Below are 14,703 nucleotides of genomic sequence, written 5' to 3'. Positions count from 1 at the left end.
TAGAAGGAAAACTCTAATGTCTCAGACTCTAATATCTTAGAAGGCTGACCAGAGCAATAGTCATGGCAAGGAAGGAACCTTCTGGAGGAGACTTGGTGACTGGTTGCCAGGAGGGGAGAGAGGAAAGAGCTGCTCCGACAACAGGGAGGGTTGGTGATGGCCTCCAGGACAGGAGCACAGAGAACTGTGATAATTACGGTTTTTGGTGAGGCTGGCTGGGGAGGGTTGGGGTGCAGGCTGTCCATATGGGCAGTGGGGAGGCTGCTCTTCTTAGCAAGTTGATAGTGATGGATGGCCAGGTTTCGTCATGCCTACCCAACCCATGTTGTTTTGGATTCACCCACCTATTTGCTTTCAGATGATGTCATTTGAGGCTTCCTCTCCATTGTCACCAAGTGATATTCTGGGTAATTAAAAACGGGGCCAAACTGGAGGAAAAATGGAGCAGGAAGGGGTTGCTGGGAGATCAGAGTTGAAGGGTGTTGGAGACAACTGGGTATTCAGGTTTTTAACCTCGGTATTTATGGATTCAGTGTATTTGGCACTTCAGAAGCTAAGCACGGTGGGGAATACCAAGATTAATTCTATGCGGTGTAAAAAAAAACTTGTCATCTGTTGCCAAGCTGGGCAACTTTTGGCTCTTTTCCAAAACCAAAGAGGAATAATTTCAGCACTACCTGTTTTTAATTCATACTTCTTCCCCCCTTTAGAGAACTCTGGGCACCGGAATCTGGGGTTACTTTTCATCCTGCAGATAATAAATACGTTTTGACAACAAAGAGGCGTGCATATTCTGTCTATGTAGATAGGGTTTTCATAAGAATTCCAGTTTGCATAGCTACTGCCCTTGGTATGCACCTTGCCATGTGGAAATTCTCCAGTTTGCATTTTTCCTTCCTTGCAGGAACCAGTTTCTGGTTTCCCACCAGCAGGATGTTTCTAGGGTGTCAGGACGTGATTTGCTTTCTGAACCGGAGCTGGGGTCTGGGCACAGAGAATCCCAGTGACCGCTGTTTCAGAACTCCACAGGGTAGGCGTGCTGCGAGCTGGCTTTTTTTTTTTTTTCTTCCACCAGAGTTGAGCTCTTTGCCTTTACCCGGTGCTGGGTTCTGTTATCGTTGCCAAATCATGTCCTAATGAGCTCTCTTGTTTAAATTGGGGAGGGAAACTTTTCTCCCTCATTTACAAGAAGACAGGTTGGAGTGCACAGCGGCGGGAGGGTGGCCGGCGGGGAGCCCGGGGTCAGAAGCTGTCACGCTGGCTGCATAAATAACAGCAATTAATGGACCCCTATAAAAGACAGCGATGTGTGTTTGCTGTCTAGCATCGTCTCTCTGTGAATCGGAGCAACCTTGAAATTGATTATAAAGCCAGCAAAGGATATTTTCTGCTTTCTGCGAAATAAGTATCCTGCACACAGGCGCACGTTCCACTCGGATGCATTTATACATATCATTTCTGGGGAAGAAGGCGTGAAACCAGTTGATTTTCAGAATTCCCCACTGGGTCATGCTAATCACCACAGTTTTCAGCCCTTGTACATCAGCTCAGGCTTGGGCTGGAGCCCAGAGCCTCAGAGCCCTCCGCCCCTTGTCATTTTCTTCTGGCTTTAGGGACAGTCCCTCCAGCTCACCCCCTGCCTGATTCGTTTCGTCCAGCATCGTTGGTGCAGACTTTATTGTTAGAATGCGATGTAGAGAGGAAGCCATTCTGTTATGACTAATAACTTTTGTAAAGGTTCTGTGTTAGGCTGGGAGAGCTGCCATCACACGGTGCCATGGCCAGGTGGCTTAAACCACAGACAGTTTATTTTCTTACTGCTCTGGAGGCTGGAAGTCCAAGATCAAGGTGTCAGCAGGTTTGGTTTCTCCTGAGGCCCCTCTGCTGGCCTTGCAGATGGCTGCCTTCTTCTCTCTGTGCTCGTGAACCCCTGGCGTCTCTTCCTCTCCTTATAAGGAGACCTGTCCCACTGGATGAGGGGACCCCCCCCATTTTCTTGTTTACTTGTAATTACCTCTTTAAAGGCCCTGTCTCCATATAGTCACATGAGGGTTTAGGTTTCAACATATGAACTGGACGGGGAGACACAATTCAGTCTATAACAGATCCTGATGTAGTTAATGGGGTCTTTTTCTTCCAACTACACTTGTAGTCATTCATTCATTCCTTCAACAAATACTGGAGTGTTGTCTGTGTGCCAGGGACTGTTCTGGATGCCAAGAGCATGTCAGTGAAGGAGATGAGGACTGTGCCCTTCCTTCTGGAGCATTCGAGGGTCAGGAAGATTCCACACTCAGTCAGTGAGCTGTGTAGGATTTAAGAAGTAACTGGTGCGTTGGGGCGCCTGGGTGGCGTAGTCGTTAAGCGTGTGCCTTCAGCTCAGGGCGTGATCCCGGCGTTATGGGATCGAGCCCCACATCAGGCTCCTANGACCTGTCCCACTGGATGAGGGGACCCCCCCCATTTTCTTGTTTACTTGTAATTACCTCTTTAAAGGCCCTGTCTCCATATAGTCACATGAGGGTTTAGGTTTCAACATATGAACTGGACGGGGAGACACAATTCAGTCTATAACAGATCCTGATGTAGTTAATGGGGTCTTTTTCTTCCAACTACACTTGTAGTCATTCATTCATTCCTTCAACAAATACTGGAGTGTTGTCTGTGTGCCAGGGACTGTTCTGGATGCCAAGAGCATGTCAGTGAAGGAGATGAGGACTGTGCCCTTCCTTCTGGAGCATTCGAGGGTCAGGAAGATTCCACACTCAGTCAGTGAGCTGTGTAGGATTTAAGAAGTAACCAGTGCCAAAGGGGGGAGAACAGGCTGGAGTAAGGGGATTGTACTGAGTGTCGGGTCGTTATAGCTATAAACAGGTGAATCAGGGAAGCCTCTCTGAGAGACGTCTCAGCAACGTCTTGGAGATGAGGGAGTAAACGTGCGGCCCCAGCCCCCAGGTGGGATACACCTGTCACATCTGAGGAACAGTAAGGCGGCGATGGGTGAGCTGAGGGAATGGGAGGGGGACCAAGGGGTGATGGAGTCAGGGAGCGAGCTGGCAGCATGTTGGGGAGCCGTGGGCATCATCAGCACTTTGGCTCTTCCTCTGGGAGAAATGGGGGTTGCTCCTTGCTTTTGGAGAGCTTTCCTGTTCCCTCAATTCGTTGCTCTCAAGAAGGTGAGAGATGGGTCAGACAAGTTTGGGAGGGAGAGAGGCTCCCCGGCAGATGCTCAGTCCAGCGTTAGATGTTGCGATGAGAGGGACTTAGGGTGGCACCAGGGGGTGGCTGGTGAAGAGGGACGATCTTCTGCGCTGGAATGCCAGGGTCCCAGACATGCGCTTTAACGCTGGTCATGGCGCCTCCCTCCTTAGTGACTGCTCCCATACTCAGCCAGACGCTTAGGAAGCACGAAACGGCTTTATGCAGGGGGATGGCAGAGCGGTGAGCAGAGGACATCAGCCCACTGCCCTTAGCTTGGCAATGATCCTACATTTCTTTCTCTCTCTGACTCACCCAGAGAGGGCCACCAAGGATACTCTTTGTTCAGTGTCCTCTGATCTGCTTCCACTAGCATTTAGTCTAAGTTGTATGGCTTCTGTCCGCAGGCATCCACAAGGCACACAGGTTGTGTCTGTAGGCACCCGTCCTCTCTCCTTTTCTCCTGTTTTCCTTAATTTGCACATCCTTTGCCTCTAGTACATTTGCATTGAGCTCCTCTGTTCCTGACACTGTGCCAAGCACTGGGGATGTAAGGGCAGGTCACCATTTGAAGTGACAGTGGGGCTAATGCCAAGAAGAGGGTTCAAGAAGAGGGTTCTAGGAAAAGGATGAGGCTTGAAAAAAGCTGCGAGGGGTCCAGCAGGGCCGATCCCAGAGTCTGGGGAGGGCGTGTGGAAGTGGGCGAATGTTGTGCTGTGAAGGAGGGACGGCCCGTTACAGCCCAGTGGAAACGCACGATAGAGTAAGAGATGGCGAGTGCCACAGTGGGGGCACAGGGCACGGGTGCAGCTGGAAGTGGGCGGGTCTGGGGAGCCTCTCCCGGAAGGTGACATTTCTCAAAGAGGGACTGTCTGTGTCTCTGCCTCGTAATCATGCACAAGCTGAAACATGTCCACAGGAGGCATCACATTTTATAATTTTAATGGTGGAAGGGAAGGATTTTGGTCTGCCTGTCTTGTAGCTGAGGATGGGGAGGGTTTGAGTGGTCAGACCTACCCACAGCATTAGAGGTGACCAAGAAGCCACCATACTGACCACCTGTGGCCGACTGGTGGGACCATCCGCCCTCTATTCTTTCCTTCCTTCTCTCCTTTCCTTCCTTTCTCTCCCCCAGAAGCTCTCCAAGAGCCAAGCACTGAGCTAGAAGCTGGGAACACAAAAGAGAGGAGGCCAGACAGCAGAGATATCAGTGAAGGCATCCCAAACTGTTAAGTGTGTGTGCTGGGCGTGAGAGCTGAGGAAGTGTCAATGACCTGAGACAGTCTGGGGTGGAGAAGAAAGCTGTCATCTGAGGTCAGAAGGGAGTGGGGCCTGGCCTGGGAAGAGGGCCCTGGGGGAGGGAATTCCAGGCCGGGGTTGGGGGTAGGACTGGGGAGGCCGCCCAGAGGGGATGGTGGAGACAGAGCTCAGGAAAGAGGTGTGAACACGACGAGGCAGGTGTTGGGTCTCACCAGCATACGGGTCATGGAAGCGGAGAAGCTGGAAGTAGAGTGGGAGGGCGGCACGTGGGCCATCATCATGTAAGGAGGGAGGAGGCGGAGGGCCTCTTGACGGGGGCAGGGGGTGGGGGCGTGTGAGGACATCAGGGAGCAGTGAGGATGGGAGCCTTGGGGCGAGGCTTCCTGGCTCTGTGTGGACTCCTCTTGCACCAGACGCGCAGCTCCCAGCAGTGAACACTCACTGAGGGCTTCCGTGAATGCTCCCGGTGCCAAACAGCCTTTCTGGGTGGCCTCCTTTACTTCTCCCTATGAGGTATGCACTATTTTCCTTCCCTGCATTTTTTTTTAAAGTAAAGAAGCTAAGGCTTAGAGAGGTCCAGGCTACCAGTGGCAGAAACAGGTTCTGGAGTCGAGGCTCTGGGCCTCGGAGCCCACAGGCCCAGCTGTGGCATCCTGTCATCTGCCAGAGTGTGGAAAGCAGGTGAGATCAGGAAAGAAACAGGTCTGGCCCCAGCCCTCAGTGAAGGGACACGAGCACTTGGCTCTTACTTACATTTTCATTCTTCTGCAGGATAAGGGAATCCCACGGAATTATAGGATGCTTGGATGATCCCTTCGTCTGCTTGGGCGGCCATAACCACAGACCACAGACTGGGGGTGTGAGCAACAGACACATATTTTCTTAGAGTTCTGGGGGCTGGATGTCCAAGATCAAGGTGTCAGTAGGGCTGGTTTCTGGTGAGGCCTCCTTCCTTGTTTGTAGATGGCCGGCCTCTTGCCATGTCCTCACATGACCTTTCCTGTATGTGTGCACAGAGAGACAGAAAGAGAGACATCTGTGGTGTCCCTTCCTCCTCTCATACGGACACCAGTCCTATCAGATTAGGGCCCCACCCTTATCATCTCATTTAATCTTAATTACCTCCTAACGGCCCTTTTCTCCAAATACAGTCACCTTGGGGGTTGGGCTTCAGCATACAAATTTTGTGGCAGGAGGACATACTTCAGTCCATAACAGATGGTAATCTTGAACCACGACAAAGAATCCGTTTTCCCCATGAGAGAGCCTGAAGATCCACGTCTCTTCCGTAGTGTACGTTTGGCATGTGGAATGGTATTAGGTGTATTTTAGGTGCTTAATAAATGTTTGCTGAAGAAGAAAAGAGTCATTTGAGTTTAACATACATTATTCATTAAGAAACCAAAGCATTCTGGGGCACCTGAGTGGCTCAGTCCGTTAAGTGCCCAACTCTTGGTTTTGGCTGAGGTCATGATCTCAGAGTCCTGGGATCGAGCCCCACGTAGGGCTCTGCGCTCAGCAGGGAGTCTGCTTGAGGATTCTCTCCCTCTCCCTCCCTCTGCCCCCTCCTCATGTGCTTGTGTACTCGCACACTCGCTCTCTCTCAAATAAATAAGTCTTAAAAAAAAAGAGAGAAACCAAAGCATTCTGGAAGAAAGCTCCTTTTTTGGTTAATTTCCATGTAAAAAGAAAATTCAGTTGGTCATGGCCTTTTACTCCCTGTGCCTTCTGATTATTTAAAACATGGTATAAAAGCGCTTTGATTAAAGAAAGACTCTAAGCTTTCAAAAACACAGCACACGTTGTAGAAAGGGTAAAACATACGTTTATGTTTTTGTGATATTAAAGAGCTGGTCTTTGGTCAGCGTTCTTTTTCTTAGTCATATGGAAGATCCATTTTGCATCTGTCTTTCCATTTTAGAGATTGGACACATCTACAATTCTCGATGTGTTTGAGAGTAATGAATTTTAAAGGCAGTGGAGGGTGATCGAGGATGAAGGGATGAATTTTAAATCCTGTTAACTCTGATCCTATGTAGACAATCTCAACTAAGTCAATATTTAAAGAAGATGAGAGACTAGGCTGATATTAAACCACTGCCTCGGGATTTAAAAGCAACTCTATTCCAGAGAGTTCAGGACGCTGAAACGTGATCCAGGTTGCTTTTTTAATCTGCTGGGGAAGGAAATGCACTTTTTTTTTTCTTAGCTGAACTAAGCTGGAGTGCTTTTTCACCCTCTCTGTAGGTTGCTTCAGTGAAAGTAACATGGTAATGATAGTAAGAGCATGAATTTAAGGAGCACTGATTCCGTGTAGTACCCACATTGTACTAAGTGCTTTATGCACATTATCTTAGGTACGCGTGTGTGCCGTGATGGGGTCAGATGATTTTGTGCATCCCTCATTATGAGGACAATTCAGTGTTGGAATTTTCCCTCCTCATACAGGCCATGAAACATGACTTCTATTCTGCAACTCGTCTTTCTCTGAGGAATTGGGGTCCCGGCGCCTGAGCTCCTCCCCCTTTCCTGTGTTGCTCCTCCTCTTCCATAGGAAGCAGACCCCTCCACCTTTTCCTTTCCATTCTCAGAATCTTCTTACCTGCAGTTACCCCTTCTCTCCTGCATCTTTTTCCCCTCCTAAATACTTATTTATTTATTTTAGAGAGAGAGAGAGAGAACATGAGCGGGAGGGCAGAGGGAGAGGGAGGGAGAATCTCAAGCAGACCCCACGCTGAGTGGAGCCTGACTCTGGGCTCGATCTCACAACCCTGTGATCAGGACCTGAGCCAGGCACCCCTCTCCTGTATCTTGTATTCCCCACCCCATAGCTGCCACCCAGTTATCTTAGATATACTCATTATTTTGGCCATGGGGGGGATTTCCTTTCCTTTCTTAGGAGCTTAGCTATTTAAATTTGCTGATCTTTCCCATCATTGGTAGACATTTTTTTTTTTTGGTGGGAGTAGGGTCGGGTGGAGAGGACGGTAGGAGTGACCAGGCTGTGAGAAATGGAATTTCTTACTTGATGAGAGAAGTTGGTGAATAATCTGTTTCAACTGTGGTGCACCGGAGCCGTGTTATTCTCTCTCTGCTAATTTTCCACCACCACGTCAAGACTCGGCGACTCGTCTTGGAACCATGGGGGCAACCTTTGAAAACGGATTCCTTTTGTAAGATTTCGGGAGACTTTGCAACGGGAGTCTGTTGAAGAGCTGGAGTCATCGGATTCACCTTCCACAGCAAAATTGGTTCTCTTGATGGGCTCAGGATGACAGCGAGGCTTCTGTCCTCCCTCCACACCACACCCCCCCCGCCACCCTCCCCAAACACATGTTTCCAGTTGTGTCCTTGCCCTGGTCCTCAGTGAGTCTGCACCCATTTAATTCTTACTTTGTAATACTCTCCTGACTCAAGCAGTTTCTCTTTTCAGCTAGAGCCCCATCAGCATGTTGAGCTTCAACCTGCTAGAATCAGTGTTAGATCTATTCTGCCTGCAAATCTCTGATGACTGTCAAATTAAATTAGATGCCTCCCTTTGCCGATCACTGACTGCCTTTTTCTTAATTTCCCGCTCAGTGTTTCCCATTTCAGTTGTTACAGATGACGCTGATGTAATCAAGAGCGGCATTCCATTTTCAGTATTATCAAGGCAGAGGTGATAAGTGTCGGGGGTGAATTAAAAAGTGGGGGGATGGGGTGGTGTGTGAAAATGGAGAGGGGGTTAATGGGGTGACTTGGGGGCTTGGGGTCTTCACGGGGGGGCTCTCAGAACCAGTAGAACGTGGGAACCAAGGTACCCAATGACAGGGGGGCACAGCTGGTGCGCGAGTTTCCAAGGGCTACGTGACAGAGTCCCACACACTTGGTGGCTTAAAGCAACAGAAAAGTATTCTCTCGTAGTTTTGGGGGCCAGAAGTCCAAAATCAATGTCATTGGACCCAAATCAGGGTGTTGACAGGGCCTTGCTCCCTCCGATGGCTCTGGTGGCCACGGCGCGCCCTGGCTTGTGGGCCATCGCCGCTGTCTCTCTCCTCCTTCCCACAGCCTGCTCCTCCGTGTATTTGTGCGAAATCCCCCCGCTCCCCGGCCTCTATTTCATAAAGACACTTGAGCTGACATTCAGGGCCCACTCAAATGGTCCCGGTTAATCTCATCTCCAGATTCTTCCCTTTTTCCAAATAAGGCCACGTTCACCCGTTCCAGGGAGTAGGACTGAAAGTCTTTGGGTGGCCGTTTTATAACCTATGACAGGCAATTGAAGAGCTAAATAAATTATCCTAATAATTATTGTGTGCTCTGTTGAAAAAGGCTGATCGTATTACTGCCGGGTTTTCAGACTATTGTTTGTTCATAGGACTTTTAAGAATTTCCTTGCCAGAGGGTGTAATTTTTAAACCATTGCAACACAGACTCAAGCAGAGACAGAATCTAATGGTACTTTTCAGCATCCCTCTGTCTCCACCCCCGCGAGACAATGGATGTATACATACGGGTACGTGCACGCACACACCCCGATATGCGTGTATATGCAGGTGTGGATGTGTGTGTCTGTGCATGTGTAGACGTGTGCATGTGTGTCTGTAGATAAGTATATATTTTTTTTTCTTTTTTTTTCTTTTTTTGGTCATGAATGAGTACAGTTTTTAAAGCTTTTAGTCTAGTCTAGCATTTCCTGACCTTGTTGGGGCCAAACTACAGCCAAAGTGTAACTTTAACTTCTGTGGGGGGACAGCATTGGCCTCAGGCTGACCTGGGCTACAGCAGACCCCCAGCTTTTCTGGTCCCTTGGCTGATTGTCCCCTCTCAGTGGTATCTTTGGATTAAGGACCTGAAAATCCCCCATTAAAATGGGTGAAAGGGTTCAAAAGGCACAAGCTTTTCCAGTTAAAAGATAATAAGTCCTAGCGTTACGACATACGGCATGATGACGGTAGTTAACAATACCCTCTTGTATATTTGAAAGTTGCTGAGACAGAACATCCCAGAAGTTCGTATCACACGCGCACGCAAGTTGTAACTATGTGTAGTGATGAATGTTAACTAAATTTATTGTGGTAATCCATTTGTAGGACCTACAAGTCTCAAATCCTTCTAAAACTACTGTACCGTTATATGTCAATTTAAAATTTTTAAAAAAATGTATGAGATTGCAGGTAGTGACCTTTGGTCCCTTACAGTTTATGCAGAGCTTTGGGTGTTGAAGAGGGGCCTGGTCCCCACTTCAAGGGATGAGTGCTTTTAGTGGGACCACAGCTGGTGGCTGTGGTGGGCTCTAGGGAAGAGGAGTGAAAGCACCCGCTGGCAGGGAGGTGGGACCTGAGTTAGTGGCTCAAGGACTGGGATGTTTGGATGGGGGGGAGGGTGGCATGAACACGAGCTTGGAGGGTAACCCAGTGTGTATTCGGGAGAGAGAGGAGACCAGCCCCCAGAGCAGGAGCTTGAGAGCTGGGTCAGGCAGTGTGGACCTTGCCCTGTAGGCAGCAGTGAGTCCTGAAGAGCTTTAACCAAGAAATCAGAGTTCCAGACCCACTGATTTCAAGGCAGAGCATAGAGTGACTTCAAGGGGGAGTCGGGACAAGTACCAGGGAAAAGAGGTAGGACACTGACGTCAGTGTCCAGGCTAGTGGTGGCCAGACTTTATTATCATTATTATTATTATTTTAAAAGATTTTATTTATTTATGTGAAAGAGAGCAAGAGTGAGAGAGAGAGAGAAAGAGAGCACAGGCAGGGGGGAGGGGCAGANCAGGGAAAAGAGGTAGGACACTGACGTCAGTGTCCAGGCTAGTGGTGGCCAGACTTTATTATCATTATTATTTTAAAAGATTTTATTTATTTATGTGAAAGAGAGCAAGAGTGAGAGAGAGAGAAAAAGAGAGCACAGGCAGGGGGGAGGGGCAGGGGAGAAGTAGACTCCCCACTGAGCAGGGAGCCCGATGCGGACTCGATTCCAGGATCCTGAGATCCTGAGATCATGACCTGAGCCAAAGGCAGACGCTTAACCGACTGAGCCACCCAGGTGCCCCCAAGACTCAATTATTNGGGGGGAGGGGCAGAGGGAGAAGTAGACTCCCCACTGAGCAGGGAGCCCGATGCGGACTCGATTCCAGGATCCTGAGATCCTGAGATCATGACCTGAGCCAAAGGCAGACGCTTAACCGACTGAGCCACCCAGGTGCCCCCAAGACTTAATTATTTTAATCACAAGCCTATGTCAGGAAAGTAACGTGTGTGCTCCTCACTGCAAATGTTGTCTATCAGTCATCTACCAATCATTTAGTTTTTGATCTATAGCATAAGACTGTACTAATATGTCGAGTATATTATGGAAGTTATATAATCACACAAAAGGAGATAAGTAGAAGTGGAAGAACCACTCTTTGGGTCCCGCACCCTGTGGCTCAGTAGCCTTCCAGGAGAATGTCCCTTGGGTTGTTCAAGACCCAGGGACCGTGCGTCTGCACGCTGGAGGCATAGTCCTAAATAAACCGACCGGTGGCGTGGAAACAGAGAGGAAGGAAGCGTGAGGAGGCATCAGCAGAAGGAATCCACATGATGTCGGCGGCTGATCCCATAGTAAGAGGAGCGAAGTCATAAAGGGCAAAAACGGTGGTGTGTTTCAGGGCCTGGTGAGCAGGGAGGTGAACGTCACCAAAGGGAGGGGTGCAGATTTGGCTGGAAAAGGCAGTCTTCCCTCCCCTCCCTCTTTTCCTGCCTTTCTGCAAGTCTGGAGGGTCTGTGCGTGTGACATGTTAATTGGGGGGGCGGTGACCCGGGGGGGTGTCCTGTGGGTAGCTGGGGTACAGCCCTGGGGCAGCAGCCGCCGGGATCCTGAGGTAGGGCCAAGAGCGAACCCGCGCCGTAGCTCACCGAGGGAAAGAGGAGAACGCGAGGCCAGAAGGCCTGGCGCAGGGCAGGAAAGGGCGGGAGGAAGGAGAGGGCATTGCGTCCCCCAGGTCCCCAGGCACACCCTAGAGCTGAAGATGGGGGCAGATTTAGCTCTTTCAGAAGTGGAGGCCCCGGGGAACCCAGCCTCGGGACAGACGATGGCCCGGCCTAGAAGGAGCCAGGAGAGGCCCCTGGCTGGAGTAGAACTCGGCATTTCTGGTCGTGGACAACCAAGTTCGACACTGACTCTTCACGGCGCCTTCCAGATGACCGTTCAAGTCTGCCTAATTTCACTCTCTTCCTTAATAATTGGATCCGGTTCCTGACGTTACGTTTTTCTTCTCCTGGGTTCTTATGTGTGGTGAGGGGTAGCCTTTGCTTGCAGTGTCTGACAACAGCCACGTTCTCTGTGTCTCCTCAGGTGGCCATAAAAGTCATTGACAAGAAGAGAGCTAAAAAGGACACTTACGTCACCAAGAACCTGCGGCGAGAGGGGCAGATTCAGCAAATGATCCGCCACCCCAACATCACCCAGCTCCTTGACATCTTGGAGACAGAGAACAGCTATTACCTGGTCATGGAGCTGTGTCCCGGGGGCAACCTGATGCACAAGATCTATGAGAAGAAGCGGCTGGAGGAGCCCGAAGCCCGCAGATACATCCGGCAGCTCATCTCGGCCGTGGAGCACCTGCACCGGGCTGGGGTGGTGCACAGGTAAGGGCCGTGCCCCGCGGATGATCACCGACTGCACCGAATGGCCGGCCGGTGCTTCCGTGTGCTCCGTACAAGGCTGAATGGTGGCAGCGGGCTTTACAGTTCCTCTGCATGTGTCATGGAATTATTTTGGGAGCTGGGTTCATGCCCTCGGGGGGTGAAGAGAGTGACATCAGAAGCCAGGCTGCCTGGCTTTGCATCCTGGCTCTACCCTTTCACAGTTGTGTGACCCTGGGCAAGTTACTGAGCCACTCTGAACCTCAGTCTCTTCTTCTGTAAAATGGGAATAGTAATGATACTTATCTTGTGGTTGGTGTAAGGGTTCATAGATAGAATGCCATGAGTGAATATATGAAAAGTGCTCCGAACTGGGCTTGGTACGTAATAAGGGCCATGTTAAGTGTTGGCTGCTCTTTTTATTTGCAAAGTATGATGAGACCAGTTGCTCAGGAGCCTGAAAGAAGAATCAACGTTAAGATGGCAGGAGGTGGTTTTTCAGCTAGTGCTAGGGATGCGGCTTTCATTGCATTTGCTTTACATGTGTTGTTGCTGAGTAGCTATTTTATTCAACTGAATTGAATCACCATTGAAATTATGAACTTGCTCTTGCAAAGGAGGGGTGTTTCCCACAAGCCAGGCTCACCTTGCAAATGCTTATGAAAATCAGACTTTTTCTTGAACAGTCTGTTCCCTCCTGAGGAGGAGCTCCACGAGGAGAAGGGAATAGAAATAGCATTCTTGGCAACATTACCATTTTTAGTTCTGTATTAAAAGAAAATGGAAAAAAATATTTAAAAAGTGGCCCTCTTTTCCTCCCAGGGAAATGTGGACGTCACCAATAAATGCATATAGTTCTTCCTTCTTGAAATTAGGATCAATAATTACTCTGGGTTGTTGAGAAAAATTAGGGGTCGTGTTTCGTTGATTATCATTTTAAAAAGCAAGGTCAAGTCATGAAATGTGTGTGTGTGTGTATACATGCACACATATGTTTAATATTTGTGGTATTGAGTACAATTCACATACCATGAAATTCAGCATTTTAAAGTGTACAGTCCAGCCGTTTTAACATATTGACAGAGTTGGGCAACTCTTACCACTATCTAATTATAGAATATTTTCCTCTCTCCAAAAAAGAAGCCGTGTACCCATCAGCAGTCACTCTCCATTCCCCCTTCCTCCCAGCCCTGGCAGCCACTGGTCTGCTTTCGGTCTGTGGATTTGCCTGTTTTGGACATTCCGTATAAAAGGAAACAAACAGTATGGGGTCTTTTAGGATTGGCTTCTTTTATGTAGTGGCATGTTTTCGAGACTCATCCCTGGTGTGCGTCTCTCAGTCCTTCACTCCCTTTAGGGCTGAGTACTAGTCTGTTGTAGGGAGAGACCACGTGTTTATCCATTCCTCAGCTGGTGGACGTTTGGGCTGCTTACACTCTGGCTGCTATGAACAGTGCTGCTGTGAACCTTCGTATACAGCTTATAGTGTGAGCCTGTGTTTTCACTTCTTTTGCAGAATTCTGCCTTTGGGAGTGGAACTCCTATAGGTCATATGGCAGCTCTGTGTTTGACCTTTGGACCAGAACCATATTTTTAAAAATTCGGCTTCTCATGGTGCGTGTTATATGTTTGAAAGCCACGCATGTTCTGATCAGTGAAGAAGGCAGTTCTAGGCCTTTCATTAGCAGAACCCGTAGGCTTTCCAGGTGAAAAGGGCCTTGCCCTCCTCATGGGATTCGAGGCTCTGCCCCATTGTGCCTAAGCCTAGGGACACCGCGGGGGAGGTCCCCTGGCTCGGGGCCACTCTGGGGCCAGCCCTGCCAGGGACCCTGCAGGTAGATCGTTTGCTCAGTGAGGTGAGAGAGTCTCTTCGTGAACATATTTTTAGTCACCCGTGTCGTCATGAAATCACGATTCATTAGAACTCTTTGAGTTTAGATCAGCAAGGAAGGGAACATTCAGAAATTTTGAGTGAATAACACTATTTTTGGCTCTTTCCCACAATACCCCTGTGAAGCCTGCCGTGTCACGGCTGTGCCACGACTAGGAGCACGACGGCGGTGAGTGTGCCTGGGTCTGTCTTTGTTTATGGCGATGACATATCGCCGGGAATGAATCAGCCGGGGTAAGGGACTCCGCTGGTGACAGCGGAAGCTGGGGGCAGGGGGCAGAGCTGTCTGCGGGACCCGGGGTGTTACGACAAGGGCTTCGTGCTGTCAGACACCAGGGGAGCGCCCGGCGTCTCAGGCCTCCGAGGACAGCAGGGGAAAGCCGGTGGAGGGCTGCGCATGGCTCCCCGGCCTCTCCCGCAGGAAATTCTCAACAACCCTTTTAAAGTAATTTTAACAAATTCCAATGCCTCTCAGCGCAATTACTGTCAGAATGTCAAAGGAATGAATTTAATCATGTTTTGATAGCAACGACGGTGCACTTTTCTTCTCTGATTCCTCTCCCCTTGGAAAGAGATTCGTCAGGCCGGAATGGCAGAGGCTCAGATCTCTTCAAGTTGGGGAAGCCTGGAAGCCTGGCTGTGGTTTCGGAGGAGTGCTTCGTGTTTCTCTGTAGAAATCATGTTAGTGAGGGCCCGGCGCGCACAGACGTCAGGGGTTAAGTGTTGGAGACATCACATGAGAATGTTGGTTCG

At 49.4% G+C, this 14,703-nt stretch overlaps 1 protein-coding gene across 1 annotated transcript in view; it reads left to right on the top strand.

Annotated features, from left to right (window-relative positions):
- HUNK (hormonally up-regulated Neu-associated kinase) overlaps positions 1 to 14,703 on the top strand; it is a 106,581-nt gene that overhangs the window by 18,473 nt on the left and 73,405 nt on the right. The window contains exon 2 of the mRNA XM_034656314.1: positions 11,770 to 12,062. Within this exon, the coding sequence (XP_034512205.1) occupies positions 11,770 to 12,062 (293 nt within the window). The remainder of the gene's footprint in view (positions 1 to 11,769; positions 12,063 to 14,703) is intronic.

Source organism: Ailuropoda melanoleuca, chromosome 1, assembly GCF_002007445.2.
Source record: "Ailuropoda melanoleuca isolate Jingjing chromosome 1, ASM200744v2, whole genome shotgun sequence".
Classification (NCBI taxonomy): domain Eukaryota; kingdom Metazoa; phylum Chordata; class Mammalia; order Carnivora; family Ursidae; genus Ailuropoda; species Ailuropoda melanoleuca.
Note: the sequence above shows the minus strand (reverse complement) of the source record. Positions and strands in the feature narration are given on the sequence as shown.